At 55.1% G+C, this 17,513-nt stretch overlaps 5 protein-coding genes across 5 annotated transcripts; 4 read left to right on the plus strand and 1 right to left on the minus strand.

Annotated features, from left to right (window-relative positions):
• The first annotated feature begins 2,056 nt into the window (after positions 1-2,056).
• KVR01_005241 (uncharacterized protein) lies at positions 2,057-4,664 on the plus strand. The gene is made up of 5 exons (XM_044782564.1): positions 2,057-2,745; positions 2,811-3,315; positions 3,387-3,660; positions 3,726-4,046; positions 4,133-4,664. Exons 1-5 carry the CDS (start codon positions 2,508-2,510, stop codon positions 4,463-4,465), a joined length of 1,671 nt encoding a protein of 556 aa, XP_044645686.1. The 5' UTR covers positions 2,057-2,507; the 3' UTR covers positions 4,466-4,664.
• Positions 4,665-4,883: 219 nt separating this feature from the next.
• KVR01_005703 (uncharacterized protein) lies at positions 4,884-6,423 on the plus strand. The gene is made up of 2 exons (XM_044781477.1): positions 4,884-5,413; positions 5,492-6,423. Exons 1-2 carry the CDS (start codon positions 5,179-5,181, stop codon positions 6,160-6,162), a joined length of 906 nt encoding a protein of 301 aa, XP_044646148.1. The 5' UTR covers positions 4,884-5,178; the 3' UTR covers positions 6,163-6,423.
• Positions 6,424-7,244: 821 nt separating this feature from the next.
• On the plus strand, positions 7,245-7,961 carry KVR01_005524 (uncharacterized protein; the record flags this gene model as incomplete). Its single annotated transcript, XM_044788459.1, has 1 exon — positions 7,245-7,961. One exon carries the CDS (start codon positions 7,245-7,247, stop codon positions 7,959-7,961), a length of 717 nt encoding a protein of 238 aa, XP_044645969.1.
• Positions 7,962-9,527: 1,566 nt separating this feature from the next.
• KVR01_005251 (uncharacterized protein) lies at positions 9,528-11,261 on the plus strand (the record flags this gene model as incomplete). Its single annotated transcript, XM_044783350.1, has 1 exon — positions 9,528-11,261. The coding sequence occupies one exon, from the start codon at positions 9,528-9,530 to the stop codon at positions 11,259-11,261; it is 1,734 nt and encodes a 577-aa protein (XP_044645696.1).
• Positions 11,262-12,052: 791 nt separating this feature from the next.
• Positions 12,053-16,497, minus strand: KVR01_005716 (uncharacterized protein). The gene is made up of 4 exons (XM_044782462.1): positions 15,131-16,497; positions 13,687-15,016; positions 13,298-13,632; positions 12,053-13,228 (listed from the first exon to the last, which is right to left on the minus strand). Exons 1-4 carry the CDS (start codon positions 16,043-16,045, stop codon positions 13,124-13,126), a joined length of 2,685 nt encoding a protein of 894 aa, XP_044646161.1. The 5' UTR covers positions 16,046-16,497; the 3' UTR covers positions 12,053-13,123.
• Positions 16,498-17,513: the final 1,016 nt, after the last annotated feature.

Genomic DNA, 17,513 nt, shown 5'->3' on the forward strand with positions numbered 1-17,513 from the left:
CGTCCTCGACCACTTTGACGGTTCCTCTCATTCTCTCCCAGGTCACCACGCCGGCCCGCGCACTCACATGTGCACACTCACCGCTAACACTGGCACGGGCGCGGCTGTTTCTTCACGTCTCAGGAGAATAATCAGACCCAGACTCCGTCGGTTGACCTGGGATGTGAGATCTATACGGTCACCAGGAATGTGCATAAAATGCCTAGGACTACAAAGTGTACAGGAATGAATCGCTGTTGATCTGTCGAAGAGGCATCTGGAGGCTATTATGTATTCTCCAATGTCCCATACGCGGAGCAGCCTACTGGTGACCCACTGTTTCACGTGGGCCTCCCTCAGGGACCAACTCGCTTGTTAACATCGGCTCAATATATATGATTTATATGCAATGGTACCCTCAGTCGACTATTGAGCTCACTGCCCAGTCGGGTCGGAGGGTGTATCGATGGAAATAATGGAGCAAATCATGCTCTCCCAACCAGGGCAGACCAAGGCGTGTCTGATGCTTCATATTTGTATGCCTACCGACATCTTTAAGAGAAAGAGACAGAACCAGGCACGTATTGACCTGTCTTGATGATCTCTGGGAACGATTGATTGCCCTACTAGCTCACAACCAGTAGCACCTCACGTCCAGCTGGTATGGATACACGCCCGGGCGGTGATGGCTTCACATCAAGATCCAATAGTTCTGGCGGGAGCCCGGCTGGCATCATTGCGGGCTCAAAGTTGGACAACGATGAGTAACTCACCGTCGTGTGGATCAACTACCGTCTCAGCCTGTTCAGTTGGCTTGGAGCCGGTGGCATCACCCCCACCCTGGGCCTACACGACCAACGTGTAGCCTTAACATGGGTTCACGAGTAAATCAACCATTTTGGAGGCAACGAAGATTGTGTTATTGTGATTAGTAAGAGCCCTGGCGCGGCGAGCCTCCCCCATCATTTTACAGCCTATGGTGGAGAGGGTTCACTCCCTTCCGCTCAGAGCATGATCCAGCCTCCGGCCTTCCATTTCAACCTCAATTTGACAGATGACTTATTCCATCCCACGACGCCTTGACCAGGTGTATTTTCCATTCTGAGTCGCGCCCGACAATATTTTTATTCCAGACAGAGCAAGTTTCTTGGAACATATGGCAGTGAAGGACATCACCTACACGCCTGGTACTTACGAGCTGTGAAGATATGTCTGGTGAGCTGAAAGTGCAGAAAGTCAACGCTCACTAATAAACCATGTCTGACCCGTCTCGGCTATCCCATGCAGCATCACACCATGAGTCGGGCCTGTTCTAAAAGACCGGGTGTGATTCACCAGAAAACTTCCCTTGGAGTTTTCAATACAAGCAAGCTTTGCGGCGGATTCACATGAATTTTCCCATGGCAGTAGGCGCCAGTTCCGTTTGAAATCACCAACAGTGATGGGTTTCCGTCTGTAGAGGTCGATTTCTTCTTTTCTTTTTCTTTCTGGCTTCCGCAACCCCCGTCAGAGTAATCCTAATGCGTTGTACTTGGTAGCGTCACGCAGGGCACCAATCGGCGACAAGCCTCATAACTCAAGTACATTGCATGGCCTGTCGTCCCCTGAATCTGCAGGACCTTCATGCTGCTGGGAGTCAGGGCCATTGACTATTGCGTTCCCGGATAGCCGGAGCCACACAAGTTCTGTGGCATTCGAATTTGTAGGGGGGCTGGGAACGAAATCGACAAATCATTGTAATCGTCTGAGTGACACAATGCAAGATGACCCAGATACTGCGTGAAATATGCAGTTTGAGCTACCTGCATATGCGAAGTACGAACACGATACTTCTCTCCAATCTGTGCCATGCAAGCACGCCGCGTAATCGCACCACCCTTCAAGTAAGCATCGACGCCACGCGCGGGGCATGCGCATGTTGACCATTGACCGGTGGGCACGTATACGGACAAGAAGGGTGACATAATGTGTAGTGTATGCTCAAGTCAGCTTATGGTCTTTGCTGTGTACTAGTGTTGTCATCTTCCAATTTCTCCAAAGTATACTTCACTTCCTTGCAGGGGATAGACAATGCATCGCATGATATTGTGTTGTGCGACTTAGCAAGCATAACGAACGACTCCGCCACTATAAAAGAAAAAGCAGACATCTCTTGGTCAGCTGCTGATGCGATGGGCCATTTCGGGAAAAACTGATCATCCATCGCATCTGTGTCTTTCTAACCGTTGTGGTTCCGACATACCAGAGTTGGGGGCAATGAAAGACTCGCTGGTGTCGTGACGCTGATCGCGCCAGGCCAAGAGATGCTTGCACATTGCCGGAGAGGAAGGTGGTGACTTTTGGTGCGAAGCTGCATGGTCTATTGTGTATCGTATCGTTGAGGCACTGGAACCTTTGGATTTGCGATGCTCGTTCAAGCATGGGCCAAAACTCTCCCTATATCAAACACGTCTTTTCCATAGAACTCACACAACTTGGGTGTCATATGCTTTGTCTCAGGTCATCTCCATCCATCACCCCAAGCAAGAATGAGCTTTGACTCGATAAACATCACCAGTGCTTCACTGTCGCCACCGCAGGCTCTGGACTGGTCCAACTTGGGCAATGGATTCAATTTCGTGTCAGGGCCGTTTAGCTGGTTATGCATGGCCGCGTTCTTGAGTGGATTCGTGTTGGCCCACTTTCAACATCAAAGTTCTTTCAAAGAACTGTATGATAAGTACGGAAATGGAATTCCTGACGGTCCCAAGCCTCTTCCAATTCTTGGTAAGTCCTCATCCTTGCAATTGTGATAGGGTTGACAAGTGAGATGGTAAAAACTGAATCATCAGGATCTTTCCCTTTTCTGACCCAATACCCGGAGCTTACCCTCGACAAGTGGGCTAAGAAATATGGAGGGCTGTATTCCGTCTGGCTTGGAAATCAGCTCTTCGTCATTGTGTCGAGCCCGCAGGTTGCCAAGGATCTCATGGTGACGAACGCCGCGGTGTTCTCCTCCCGGAAAGACATGTTTATCAAGAGCCAGACCGTCTTCGCAGGGCGTGGGATCACTGCCACGCCATACAACGGCATATGGCGAAAACACAGGCGCATAGCTACCAGCTGGCTGAGCCACAAGGCCGTCGAAAAGTACGCATCTGTTCTCGACCGCGAAGCCACGGACATGCTCCTTGCTCTCTACGAGGCTGGCGATGGCGGGAGGAACCACGTCAACCCGCAACCTTATGCAGCACGATGCTCCTTGAATAACATGTTGACCATCGTATTTGGGGCGAGAACAGACTCTGTCAAGCATCCGATGGTCGAACTCGTTCTCGGAATCGGCCGGACTTTCATGTCAGTCCCTACCTGCGCCAGCCCGCCGCGGCAAGTTTGAAGTCAGATGCTGATATAGAAGCGAACCGAAGCAATTGCACCGGGCCAATGTCCAACCTCGTTGACTACATCCCCATTCTCCAATACTTCCCGTCTCCCATACGGACTCGCGGCCGCAGATTGCACCGAGATCTGGTGGAAACTTACGGTGGCTTGATCAACGACATTGACATCAAAATGCGGCGCGGCGAGGACGTCCCTGAATGCCTAACCAAGACCATGCTCCGGATCCGCGAGACAGAGAAGCTTGATGATCTCGACATAGCCATGATGGCGTCGGCCTTCATGGTCAGGGGCGTTGAGACGGTTGGTCAAATCGAGTGTAATCCCCTTGCGCGCAGCGGAGAGGTTGCTGATCGGAGAGCTTGCAGACTGCTTCCATCGTGCAATGGTTCTCTGCCCTCGTTGCAGCTTACCCAGAAATTCAGAGAAGGGCGCAGCAAGAGCTCGACCGGGTTGTAGGCCGCGACCGACTACCAACCGTGGAAGACGAGGCAGACCTCCCGTATGTGCGCGCTATCGTCAAGGAAGTCGAGAGGTGCCACAACCCTTTTTGGCTAGGGACTCCGCATGCTGCGTCGGAGGATTTCACGTACAACGGCAACTTCATCCCCAAGGGTACGGTGGTGGTGTTGAACACGTGGACGATGCACCACGACCCAGCTAGGCACAAGAACCCGATGGATTTCAACGTGAGTTGTCACAGCCAAGAGGGCATGTCCCACAAAGCAGATAGATGCACGGGCATGATATACTGAAACCAGCGCAACTACTGCAGCCCGACCGTTACCTTGGAGACTCGCTCACGTCTGCGCAGTCATCCAAGCTCACAGACCCATACCGGCGCGATCACTGGATGTTTGGTGCGGGGAGACGCATCTGCCCGGCCATGGCAGTCGCAGAGCGTGAGATCTGGCTGGCCATCTCCCGCCTCATCTGGGCCTTCACGCTGGAGGAGGTGCCAGGACACCCGATAGATGTCCGGGGATACGATGGGCTCAGGGGCAGGTCGCCGGCACCGTTTCACATCAGGCTCATACCGCGACATGACAAGGTCAAGACAGTGATGGATGCTGCCGAGTCAAAGATGGACTGGGCTGCTCCGAGGTAGAAGGGGGACTTGGTGTGGAGAGGGAGTGGCGTTTGCTGACCATTGCTGACACGGCCACCGAAGTCCCCGAGGAAAATACCGGGCCTCTGGGGGGGGATCAGTATATTTTGTAAGGGGTGTGGCCAGACTGCATAAAGTGTGAAGTCATACGATGGCAGGCAGTGTCCCTATGTATGTCGAGAATGCATGGGCCTCCCGGGCCTTGGTCTGGTTGTGGTGCCAGGACAGGCAGAACAAGCTCGAGCATGTCTTGTCCCTTGTGCCACTGTTAGTCCAACAAAGCAACCCCAAGGTACCAAGGGCCAATCAGAGCTTCAAGGAACTTGATGACCACCCCTGCCCCACACCATCAGTCCTTTTGCCAGGGAAGGAGGTCCTCTTAGGGGGAAAAAAGAGAAGGGTCCTTTGGAATAGAACAGAAGTACTTGGGTATTTTAACCTGGCTTTCTTCTTTTTTTCTTCAATTTTCTGTTGCAGTTTGACAGCCTTGCTTGACCTGGTGGTTGCCATCTCCGTCACGACTCCCCATTTCGACTCCACATCCGACCAAAAGTCATCCCCTGTGAATAACTACAACACAACCTATTTTATTCCCTGATTCGCTCCTCGGAAGCCGAAAGAAGTCATCCTCTGACGACGGCGCCGTGGAGGAAAACAGGCTTACAGGGCTTCTTACGGATACTTATCCAAAATCAGGCACGTCAACCACAATCATGGCTCATCCCTCGGAAGCAGCCCCACTGCTCGGCAACCGCGCCGCCAACGGTCGTCATCACCACCCCCGGCACGGAGCCGAGCCGCCCGTCGAACGGCCCCCACTCAGTTCACCACTGCTCCGGCCAGATGCCCTGAGACGGCCCTCGCAGAGGCATCTCTCTCACCAACACGACCCTCATCACCATGAGGAGGAGCACAGCAGCAATGGCGACATGATCCGCGATATCACAAGTAAGTCGCACCTTGATTTTCATCCATCCTTCACCAGCCGTCGTCAATACACTCACTCACTAACAAAAACCTATTCAGTCGGCTTCGCAGACGGCCTCACCGTGCCCTTTGCCCTGACCGCCGGCCTCTCCTCCCTGGGGAGCACCAAGCTCGTCGTCATCGGCGGCCTGGCCGAGCTCTTCTCGGGCATGATCAGCATGGGCCTGGGCGCCTACCTCGCCGCCGCCACCGAGCGCCAGCACTGGGAGGCCGAGTATGAGCGCGAGCGCTGGGAGGTCGACCACTGCCCGGACCGCGAGCGGGAGGAGATCTACGAGGTCTTTGACAAGTACGGCATCTCGCGCGACGCCGCCCGCGCCGTCGTCGACGAGCTGTGCGTCACCGGCGACCCCAAGCGAGAGGAGCGCTGGCTCAGGTTCATGATGGACTTTGAGCTGCAGCTGCCCGAGCCAGACACCAGCGCCGCCTGGGTTTCCGCCGTCACCATGGGCCTCAGCTACTTTGTCGGCGGCCTGATCCCCATGATCCCCTACTTCATCATGGACTCGGCCCGCGTGGCCCTGTTGATCAGCATCGCCATCACAGTCGTCATCCTGCTGGTCTTTGGCTACGTCAAGACCTGGGTCACCATCCACAACAAGAGGGCCGGTATCTGGGGTGCCCTGCACACGCTGCTGATAGGTGCCCTGGCTGCAGGCACCAGTTATGTCATAGTAAGGCTACTTGATTCCGGGGATGGTTCCCCTTGAGAGGCATCGGCCTGGGCGTGTTTTAGGCTATGTGATTTTGTGGTGTTTTGGACGGGAAAAAACGTGGCATTTGGCGGTGGCGTGGAACCTGACGGCTTTAGGAGTTGGGATTTAACGCCTCTCACGATCAACAATGGAAGACTTAAAAGGGAAACTTAGTGCACAGCCTGCGCTGTTTATCCCCGGGTAAATGTACTCTTCGCTGGGACAAACTGTGCTGAGGATGGAGTTTAAGGCACAATACATATTTGATGCTTAAGAGGCGCGTTCGGCTATTAAACTAGCCAAAAGAGGCTTGTGACCTTTCACAATGTCATGCATCGGGGAGTATCCCGCATGACAAGACGATTTTCAGGTGACACGTAGATAAGCAGGTGATTGAAGAATATAATCTGCTGTGAATTGCACTGAATAACGAGTGCATCTACAGGAAATGTTTACATTATTTGGAATGGATTGGAAAGAGTTTCTCAAGGATGACAGAATGTTCGCGTAGGCTGTAAACCTTGGAAGTCGCATGTCCATGCCGTCTCCCCCCCACAGCCGACGGTACATTCAGAGAGAAGCATCATCTACTATCTTAGATGAAATCAAGTCAGCGAATTTATATTATGCCCAGGCCTTGTGTGGACGGGATGGTAGGCATGACAGGCAGGCTATCAGCACTTGAGTCCCAGTCGAGTACTTCAATTATCAACTGCCACAGATGCCTATGAATACCCTGCGTGTGCAATAGCCCATTAATCTATTTTGGGGAAGGAAAAAAAATATCCCTGTGGTGCTATTGCCGGTCGGTGTCATGATCGTACACGCTCGGCTCGGGAGTGGCTGACGCTGACAGCCGTCACGAAGCCGACTTACACGAACAGACAGTCAGCATCACCAGCGAATTTTGCCACTTGAAGACTTAAATAGAGAATTTGAGATGGAGCATCTTGACTGTTTTCGTATTCATTTATTCCAACAGCAGAGACACTCACAAGCGTTTATCAGCGCCAAACTGCCATCACGACTTCGAACCCTGCACGCTGGCTCCCTTCCAATACTTTCTCTTCTCCTCGGCAGACAACCCCGAAGTCAAGATGGTCCGCGTCGCCAACGTTGTCCTTCGCCAGCGCGGCGGTGCAACTACCAAAGAAAACGACAGTGCACCCGGCAAGGAGGCCGGCCTCAGGCTTACCACCACGCCGGTTCCCACCCCAGCAGAGCCCGAGACAACCCAAGAGGCCACCGCGGAGCCCGATTCTGAGGCCACTGATGCTGCTGCTGCCGAGGAAGTCCCCGAGGAGGCTTCCAACGCCGAGGCAGAGACAACCCCGGCCAGGGCCAAGCGTGCTGCCCGCCGCAACCCGGCCGATAAGACCGGCAAGAAGGAGGCCCGCAAGGCCGAGCGGGTAGAGAAGAAGGAGGTCCGGCAGGAGAAGCGCGAAACCAAGAAGGTTGCCAAGAAGGAGGCGCGCAAGGAGGCCAACGACGCCAAAAAGGAGGTCCGGGCGGCCGCCGCCGCTGAGAAGAAGGAGAAGGCTGCTGCCGCCGCTGCCGCTGCCGCCGAGAATCCCGAGAGTGCTGGCTACTTTGCTAGGCTCCTGAGCTGGGGTAGGGGTACCTCTCCGAAGGAGGGCGAGGTCAAGGCTGAGGATTCCGAGAGCTCTGGCGACGACGAGGAGACCCAGGTGGAAGAGACTGCTGAGGAAGCGAGCGATGAGCCGTCTGTTGAGCCTGCGGATGAGCTGTATGTTGTCAACGACATCCCCATCCGGATGACCGTTGCCCAGCCTCAGCCCATTGCCGCTTGCTGAAGGTGCATCAGCTGTGTCCTCGAGATGCCTTTCGTTTCTTCAGGGAATGCTGACGAGCGTGAGCGTTCCAATCCGGCAGGTTTCTCGCCTGTTGGATTCTTGTAGAGCATAGAATTGACCGACCAAGGATTTGTTCCATGATGGAGACAGCCCTTGATCACTGGGATTCTATGACCAGGGTCCTTGAATTTCAAGCTTTTAACCGCACGCTTTTTTACAAACACATTTTACAAGTGCCATGACATTTCAAATTTCGCATTGGTAAGAACATTATCATAATCTAATAATCTGTACTCGTATAAGAATGTGTCCTAAGTGAGCCGGAGGCATCTCTTCAGGGTGCGATATCAAGCTTCGCGTTTATCATCTCCGGAACAATCTGACCTCTTGTGTGCACCCACCTTGGCATCTTTGAGATATATGAGCCCGAATCTTGCCAATCACCACTTTCCCGACTACCGCACTGACAAACGTCAGGTTCAGGCCGTTTGTCTCCATTTTTGCGACCACACACGCCTCAAACGTTGAGTCTCGGCAGGACGGCATGGAATGTGCGGGTCAGTCGACAATCCATTTGGTCACCAAGGACATGCCGGAGATCTCAGTTGCCATTGGGAATCCTGCGAGAATAGTGAAGAAGTTGGACCCAATGCCGGATAGGTCCACCCCTGACAAAACAATTTTCAGAGCCTTAGAGCGTCCACAAGTCATGACATTCTGATAGAACCAGTGTATTGATTTCAGAACCTTAACTTCAGCTGTGAAAAGGGATTCTATTCTCACTGGACGTGACAGCCAGACTCTGCATGAAATCATTTAACAAACAGCTCTGAAGCAGGTGAACCAAGATCACAAGACCAGTCTTGTGGAAGAACACCGAATGGTCCCGTTGCTTTGAATCAGACAGTAGCGTTCTGGACTCTTGTGAACTTGTTTTTTGCATACCAAAATCCACAAAATGGATCACACATTGTAAGTTCCAGTGATGGGTTGTGCCCATTCATATCAGAACTCTTGACAACCTAGCAAGCTCCAGCTTGAAAGGAACCGGCCCTATTTGTTGGATATCAAGTTCAAGGTTGAAGCCAACCAAGTGTGATTTCGTTTCCATATAAAACGTATGTGGCACCTTCATACAGTGGTAACCGCTCAAGACCAACCGGTATGTAAAACACCCGGATCTGCTCTGCAAAAACATGGCCGTCCTTGGCACCGAGAAGTTGATAGACTCTCATCCTTCTGTATTCCAGAGCCTGTTGAGACCTTGTATTGAAAAACAAGCCACGAACTCGGGATCCAGCAGCATTCAGTTTGCCGCAAGCCTGCACAAGTGACATTCTGGGAGGTTGGCCACAGGGCAAGGGCCAGTCACTGCCTGAGGTTCTAGAGCCCAGAGTGAATTCCTTCATTGATCCGGCCTCGGTGATACAGTCCCAAGTCCATTCTGGAGGTCCACAACCACAACTTTTCTTTCTTCTCTTCCTTCCCTTTCTTCCATTCCAAGTCAGCCAGATCCACAACCCTCGAATCCTCCCTCCAAGACACTTCTCCGTTTCGTCGTTAGCGATGGGAACTCTCCCAGTCGAATCGGCCCCCACAGTATGGATCAGCTCTGCGAAACGCAAGTTGGGCGGCGAGGGGCCTGCCTGGACAGACTACCGCGAAACCAAACGACGCCAGATCATCCCTGACAGCCTGCTTGACGGCTTCTCCAAGCTTCAGGTTCTCTCCCCACGACAACTCGATGACCTGCCGCAAGAGATCCTCCTCAATATCTTCCAGCACTTCGCAGAGCCATGGGTCCTGACCGATGACCTGGCCGACTGGGACGTGTACACGCTCGACGGGGAGAGCAAGATCAGGCAGAAGACCTTGGTCGCTCTCACACAGACATGCCGCAGGCTCAACGAAGCCGCCACGAGCATCCTCTACAGATGTGCCCACATCCCATCGTCCAGGTCATTTACGCGCTTCCTCAGCTCCCTGTGTGTCCAGCCAAGCCTTTCGGAGCTCGTCAAGCAACTCTCATGTGATTTCCTGGTAACCATATCTCGCCACCCCCAAATACTTAGGAGCGACCCAGCACCACTCAATGCCGAACCTTTGGGGTCGGGAAGCCAGCAGACAGGGCCTTCTCGACCTATCGGCAGGGCTTTGCAGACATCCAACCCAAACAACAAATCTGTTGCCAACGGTCACGTCCTCGATAGTGTCCTGAAACACATACCGGCTATCAGAGCCCTGTCCATCAGCAGCGTCCACCCATGGACCAGAATCTTTCCAGTCAGTATGCTGCCGTTAGAACACCTCTCCAAATTGAGAATCAGCACGGTACAGCCACTTCGGCTCTACCTATCAAGCTATAATGCCAGGAACGAGCCGGCGGTGATATGGCTGAACAAATCGAACCTTGGTCGATATCCAGCCCTGAAGCAGGTGGAGCTCGTCCACCCCGAGGGCAAGTGGACTGCCAGCCTCGTCACCGTGGAGGCTGCGAACGGGTCTGGACCTCCCGTGATGGAAAAGTATGTCACATCGCTGACTACATGCTGGCGAGACAGCCTGAGAGCAGCTAGGTGGGAGCTCTTGAGCCTGGGACAGGATATATTCGCCGCAGAGCACCTCCACACCCTCGAGTACGGACCTCAGCGCCAGAAATGGGGGTTTTTCCCGCACTCGCGGCAGCTGCCTGGCTGGGATCTCAACCGCTTTCTAGCCACCACCGGGCGGCGTATCAGGTCGCTCAGCCTCGACTGGGAGACCACAAGCACGCCGCTGGTCCAGCTGGGCCCGACGGGGACGCTTACCACGCTGCCGATGCTCACGTGCCTGACGCACCTTACCGTGTCGATGCAGGTCCTCTTCCAACAGGCCGTCACCTTCCAGGACCAGCTGGAATCCATCCTCACAGACCCCGAGGCCGAGCTCGCACGGCTCCTGCCCGCCTCCCTCCGCGTCCTCCGCCTCAGCGAGTTCGTCCTCGGCGTCATCTCGCCAGAGAACCAGTTCTTCGAAGACTACAACGTCGCGGGGTACAACTTCCTCCTCCTCAGCTTCATAGAGGTGCTGCGCGCCTACTGGCTCGACGCCCGCCGCGGCAGGGAGCTGTGGTTCAGGCACTGCGTCGAGCTGGAGTACCACCCGCGCCTGGCCGACGTGCCGTCGCGCTGCCAGCTGAGGTGGCTGGTCAGCTCTCAGCGTCGCGGCGACGTCGGCCGACAGTTCGCTCGCGTTTACCCCATGCTGCCTGGCAATGCCGCCAGATACCGCGACGAGACTGCTGCGAGCCATGCGAGCTAAATCGCAATCGGAGCCAGACTGGAAGGTATCAAGCCCGGGCAGCTAAGGCACATGTCGACGACGTGAAATACTTCCCACGTTCCATCAACCTCGGGTGAGACCGTTCACAGTGCGAGACCTAGCGGTCCTCTTGAATCTCACGATGGTTGTGATCCCGCCAGTACAGCACAGGAGCTTTGTCTCGGTGCGAGGAGAGGGTATCATTGAAAACGCGGGAAGAACCACATGTCGGTTCATCCGCATCATCTAGAATTTTGAGGAAGAAAAGGACGGCGGAAAAGTGAGAAGGGATTATGTTTGTTCTATAGCCACAAAATTGCGCTTCACCAGTCAACATTAGCAGCTCAATTCAGTCACACTTGACTGGCCTTGTTCGCCACACCTTGATGCGCATATGAGACCACTAGTGATGTCTTAGATCAAGTACGACGATGAACTTTACTTCATATTCTCCCGTCGCATTTACGGGCGGGCCCCTGTCCCGGTGGCCGCTCAAGATCGGTCAACTTACCTGCATTGTTGAATGGAATCAATGAAAAATCAGCCACTCGCCGGTGTGAGATGTGCAAGGTTGGAACTTAAGGGCGGATGGGGCCCCTTCATTGTCTCTCCACAGAATCATGACAGGCTTATTGTTGTCGTCAACAAAACAATCATAGGAAACGTGGAATTGTCCCAACCACTCAAGTGCTTCGTGCCTCGGTGTTACTACAAATGGTCCTTGGCCGTCACAACTAGGTAGTAAGACATAAGGCACGGAATCAACACCACCAATTCACTGAGTCCTCGACTTTTTACAAGAGACCGGTTTCGAATTTCCACGTGTCCTCTACTACCGGAACAACCACTAACATAGCCTGAAGTGTGGCAAAGCACCTGTGACCCACTGTGGGTGCTTCGACTCTCTCTCCCATTGAGGACCAATGACCGTCTTGCCAGGCCGGTCCTTTCATTCCTATCAACGCCCCTGGTGACTCCCGCAATGGTGTCTCGGCCAAATGAATTGAGAGCTTGAAGTTGAGAAGCCTAGGGTGCAAGCCGCTTGCTGAACCCATTCACACCGCACCCATATCCCGAACACGGGTAGTCTTCCTTCAGGCCTGCCCATCGCCCTGATATTCCATATGATCAATACATGATTTTCCATACAAATGGCCGTTTCGACCCACGAAGCAGACGACTGCCAGCCCTGATCGTCGTCTCTCATCCAGCATTGCTGGGTTCTTTGCAGCTGAGCAAAGTAGAAAAAACATGGTTGTACATATCCCCTTCCATTCATGCATCCATATCGTAATGGCCAAACCGGCCACGGCTGCTCTCTCTCTCTCTCTCTCTCTCCTTTCAGAGTCAATACACTCTCTCGCTCTCCCGGACGACACAGAAAGAGCAGAAATTGATACCATCCGGCACTGAAGTTTGCCGAAAGGACGAGGTTGAGGTAAGCTGCCGGCTCCGTCATCAAAATTGCCTCTGTCGCAACTATCCAGACCGCTGCTGAACACGCCCCCTTGGGTCTTCCGAGGCAGGGATTGTTCTAACCTCCAGGGATGTGTGGTCAGTTCTCAAGTGCCTTCCTCCTGAGCATGTTCTCAGAACCTCTCAGCTAGTCGCCTTGGACCTTGAACCAGGTGCTCAATGAGATGAGTGAGGTGTCAATCGGCTTCCGCATGTGCAGTAATCGAAAATGTGACCAGGCAGAACCATGAAAACGCTGCAAGTCTGCGGCCGAATATATGCAGGCGAATCGGTATATGGGAGTGTTGATATTGGCGATGTGGGCGATGTAGACGCTGATCTTGTTTACAAAGGCTAATCGCTTGTGCGAAACAAATAGTCGATGTGGACTTGGGTATTAGGTTCGCTCATTGGCCGCCTTTGCGCGCCTTCTCCTGGGCCCTGGCCTCACGTGCTGCGCGCACGAGGGGTGACAGCTGGCCCAAGTCAACACATTCTTTCATAAATTCATGCTGGCAATAATCGTTAGCATTTCAAATCATGCCATGAGGCGAGGCCGCGATGCTATGGGTAAGACGTACTCTCAGGAGGTCATGCGCGCTCGCTCGCTTCTCGGGATCCACCTTCAGAGCGAAGTACAAGAAGTCCCGGAAAACTGCTGACAGGCTGTTCTCGTCCTTGATGGTCGGAGTACCGTTCGTAGCAATGAGCCAGAGAGCCCGCAGAGGTGACTCTGTCAGATATGGCGGCTCTCCTTCAATCATTTCGATGGCCATGATACCGAGTGACCAGATGTCAACCTTCCTTCCGTATTCCTTGCGGGTGACAACCTCGGGAGCCATCCAGTACGGTGTTCCGACCATAGTCGTTCTCTTGTTATGGGCCTCATTGATGGTAGCGCAGAACCCAAAATCAGCTGTTCGGCCAGGTTAGCATGTATGCTCACGAGAAGGCTGTCTGATAGACTTACTAAGCTTGATATGGCCCTCCATCGACAGCAGGATGTTGTCAGACTTGATATCGCGATGAATGACACCCTTGGAATGGAGATGTTGCAAGCCCTTCAGAGTCTCTCTGCAGACCGACGCAATCTGTCCCTCGGTCATGATGTTGAAGGTGACAACGTCAGTGAGACTTCCTCCCTCCATGTACTCCATGACTACCCAGAGCTCCCCTCCGCAGAGGTAGCTGTCAATGAAGTTGACAATGTTGGGGTGGGAGCTCTCCTTCATGACCAGGATCTCGTTGATGATCAGGTCCTTCTTGGGCTGCTGCTCGAGGTTCATCTGTTTGATGGCAACCAGCCGGTTGCTGCCCCTCTCGTGTCCAGTAAACACGCCACCAGAGGCACCTTGGCCGATCTTTGAAAATCCTCGGTAGATCTCTCGAGGATCACCTTCCGAACAGATGCGCTTGAGCTGGGCGATGACGTCGATCCCGTTGCTATGTCTCTGTTGTCGCTGGCGGGGCCTGGCGCCGGGCACTGCGCCAGCTTGCGGCTGCGGCGGTCGCTGCGCGCCGTTCTGCTCAGGGCCTCGTGTGAACTGGTGTTGCGACTGAGGTGGGGTTGGCTGCTGGTTCTGCTGTCTCTTGCTCGGGGCTCGGCCGGGCTGGCCCGTCATTGCTGCTTGCGCCTGTGCCATCGCCTGTTCTTGCTGCTGCTGCATCAACTGCTGCTGGTATGCGGCCGGGGAGGGCTGGACAGGAGGGGAGGGCGCGGCGACAGGGGTGGTGGGGACGTTGACACGGGAGTTCGACCTGGACCTTGACCGGTGCTCTTCGGGTAGCATAGTCGGGGGCTCCTTCGGGTGGTTGTATGGGCCTTCGTCGCTGGCTGCTGGCATACCGATGCCGGAATCTTTGGTCGGGTAGGGGGCCGGGGCGTTCGCGCGGTGCGACATGGAGACCGGGGGCTTGGGAGCTGGCCGGTTGGGCATCAGGTTGATATCCTTGGGAGGATGGGAACCAAAACCTTTCGGGACCGGAGGAGGGGACCGGGGATTTTCGAAACTGCCTTCAATATTCTGAGGAAACCGCGGGCTAGCAGGCGGGCTAATCATAGGTGACATACCCGTATATCCAGGTGGGGGCAACGTGGCCGACCCAGGCTGAGAGCTCATCTGGCGCATCTCGGGGGCTCGAACATCATGGAACTTCTCCAGGTTCTGGTCCTCGTGAGGCTTCTCTGTTGTCTCCTTGTAAAATGTGAGCACGTCGACCAGCATTTGGGGGTTCGCCTGTCTGTCCTTCTCAGGGATGCCGCTCTCGTTGATCAGGCGTTGCCATTCCTTTGGTAGTCCCTGGGGGAGGCGAGGCATGGGTTAGCAGATGATCTCTCAAAAAGGGCCAATTGGCAAGATCGAGGTCAGTCGGTTGGGAAGGGGGGGGGGGGCGAGGGCGCAGGGGCGACCAACCGTGAACTGGCCGGTTGAGCTGTCATAGCCGACATGGGTGACATGCACAGGATTCTCGGGCGCTGAGATGAGGGGCTTCTTGGGTGAGCCGACCAGGCTGGTCATGAAGCCGGTGAAGCCAGACTTCTTCCTGAGGACGGACGGCATCTTGGGCTCCTTCGCCTCGTCCGAGAATCTCTTGGGCCCGTTCAATTGATTCTCGGACACCTTGGCGCCCTGTGACTTCTCGGCGGCCATGATGTCAGGAGCAGCCGAGAAGCTGGCGGACTGTTCGAGAGTCGGGCCAGGGACACGGGGATCTGGTGAGGTGTAGGCGGCGTGTGGGATCGACGGTCGCTGGTGTGTGGTGGGGGATTTCGTGGCTTCGATGCGGTTGAGGATCGCAGATCCGTCGAATGGGGCGCCGATGAATTCTTCGGAAGCCTTGGAATGGAGGCGATGATGAGTGGACGTGGCCGAGGCCGTGCCGTGATTAAGATTGTTGTTGTGGGGATCGGACAGACGATAGTGGTCCCTGCGGGTAGGGTCGCGGTTGGCAGTGGCAGATTGGGGGTGTGATGAGAAGGAGAGGCCGGCAAACTCGCTGCTGGGCACGACGGGGGAGGGATTGAGAGAGCGCTGGGAATAAGTGGCCCCGGAAGTGGAAGTGGTGGGAGGATGCCGTGGTGAGGAACTGTTTGACGCGTTGGAGGTGGGAGTCCTTGCGGGTGGAGCACTTGGCGCTCGCCTCAGACTCGTGGAGCTGCGTTTGCTCTGGATAGATTGAGAGTCAAACCGACCATCGATGCTGTTGGAGCTGCGGTGCTGGTACTGGTGCTGGTACTGGCTGTGCGAGCTGGGGGGTTTCTTTGTAAGTCTCCGTCGCGAGGAGTTGCTCGAGGCGAGATTAGTGTTGTTTTGGCTTGAGCCGTCCATGATCCAACGCAACGTCGAAGACCGGGCGGAAAGAGGGGGGGGTAAGAAAGGTAAAACGGAAGAATGCTGACGGTATGAAAGCCGGGAGATGGACGGACAGGGCGAGACAGGGCAGGGCGTGTGGGATGAGAAGGCGGAAGGGGCCCGAGCCTCTGTGCGGTCTACCAATGAAGACGCCGGACGGAGATGAGCAGAGGGATGCGCGCTGTGCAAGATGCGAGGCCCGGCCTGAGCATGAGCGCGAGCCTGGCAGGTCTGCAGCGAAAGCCAAAGCCAGAACCAGAAAATGCACTGAGAGCAATGCGATGGAACGAGCGGATGGGGAATGGTGCAAGTTGGAAATGAATAAGGTCGCCCTTTTGCCTAGGGATTCCCGGGAGCTTTGTCTTGGCCGTGGACCTCTCCTGCCCGGCCGCCTTTTTGAAGGACAGCCCGAGTCCAGATGATAAAACTTGCGTGGTTGCTTGCTGCGGTTGGGCTCGACTGATGGATGGTGAAGGGCCTTGAGCGCAGGTAGGTACCCAGCTGCCAGGTAGGCATGTACTGTGTACCCCTACTCCGTACGCGGGTGTGCAGTAGCAGCAGCGCAGGTGACAACGGTCTGCTGGCGCGGGTGCAATTAACAACACCGGCCTGTTATGTGTAACCCCCCACTACCGCACTCGTCGTGCGTGCAGTAAAAGTATCGAGCAGCTCTATGTAGTGTACTCGGTACGGCTTGGCCCGACCGTATCTAGAGTGGCAACTTGTTTCCTGCCCTGGCTGGCCTTTGGGGCTGGCAAGGTGCAGGCAGTCAGGTTGTCAGGCAGTCAGGCACTCCTGCTGGGACTCTGCAATGCGAAGCCCCTCCTGTGGGACAATTGAGGACGGGGGCCACACTGGGGCCTCGAGGTTGCGTGTTGCGTGTTGCGGGCGAGCACTTGGGGTGGGGTCGGAGGTTTTGGACAAGGGATCAGGGAGATCAACGATGGGGTGTCCTTGTGTGAGATGGGCCGGGGCGGGAGGCTCTGAGTGGCCCGCTTGCCCTTGCTTTCCTTGCTCTTGATGGGCCCTCCTTTCGGGCGAGGAGGGGCAGGCGCGACAGGTGATAGGCGCGGTGGCGGCGAGGGGTTGGGTGAGCGCCACGGGGGCGTGTCCGTAGTAGCAGAGACGGGCGGCAGGTGACAGGCGACAGGCGACAAGACAACAGCGCAGGCCTGGAGACGGAAGAGCGAAGCCAATGAAGCTGGTGGTGGGATGGAATGCGGACCGTAACTGGGCAGACACGCAGAGCTGCCACTCTGGGTCAAGGCGCCAAACAAGCAGACAAGACAACGGCGATGGGCGATGGGCGACGGTGACTGACAGGGTTGCTAGTGCAGTAACGGCAAGGTGCAGCAGCGTAGTCACCCCGTAGCGTCTTGTCTGTGGTGTTATTGCTGCGCGTGCCCCCAAGTCAGTCAGGCAGGCAGTCAGCCAGTCAAGCCAG

Source organism: Diaporthe batatas (assembly GCF_019321695.1).
Source record: "Diaporthe batatas strain CRI 302-4 chromosome Unknown Contig00005, whole genome shotgun sequence".
Classification (NCBI taxonomy): Eukaryota; Fungi; Ascomycota; class Sordariomycetes; order Diaporthales; family Diaporthaceae; genus Diaporthe; species Diaporthe batatas.

Coding starts and splice junctions, on each gene's coding strand:
- KVR01_005703 (XM_044781477.1), top strand. CDS start 5,179: ATGGCTCATCCCTCGGAAGCAGCCCCACTGCTCGGCAACCGCGCCGCC. Junction 5,414..5,491: donor CATGATCCGCGATATCACAA/GTAAGTCGCACC, acceptor AAACCTATTCAG/TCGGCTTCGCAGACGGCCTC.
- KVR01_005241 (XM_044782564.1), top strand. CDS start 2,508: ATGAGCTTTGACTCGATAAACATCACCAGTGCTTCACTGTCGCCACCG. Junction 3,661..3,725: donor TGGTCAGGGGCGTTGAGACG/GTTGGTCAAATC, acceptor GAGAGCTTGCAG/ACTGCTTCCATCGTGCAATG. Junction 4,047..4,132: donor AGAACCCGATGGATTTCAAC/GTGAGTTGTCAC, acceptor CAACTACTGCAG/CCCGACCGTTACCTTGGAGA.
- KVR01_005716 (XM_044782462.1), bottom strand. CDS start 16,045: ATGGACGGCTCAAGCCAAAACAACACTAATCTCGCCTCGAGCAACTCC. Junction 15,017..15,130: donor GCTCAACCGGCCAGTTCACG/GTTGGTCGCCCC, acceptor CGCCTCCCCCAG/GGACTACCAAAGGAATGGCA. Junction 13,633..13,686: donor GGAGGGCCATATCAAGCTTA/GTAAGTCTATCA, acceptor CTGGCCGAACAG/CTGATTTTGGGTTCTGCGCT.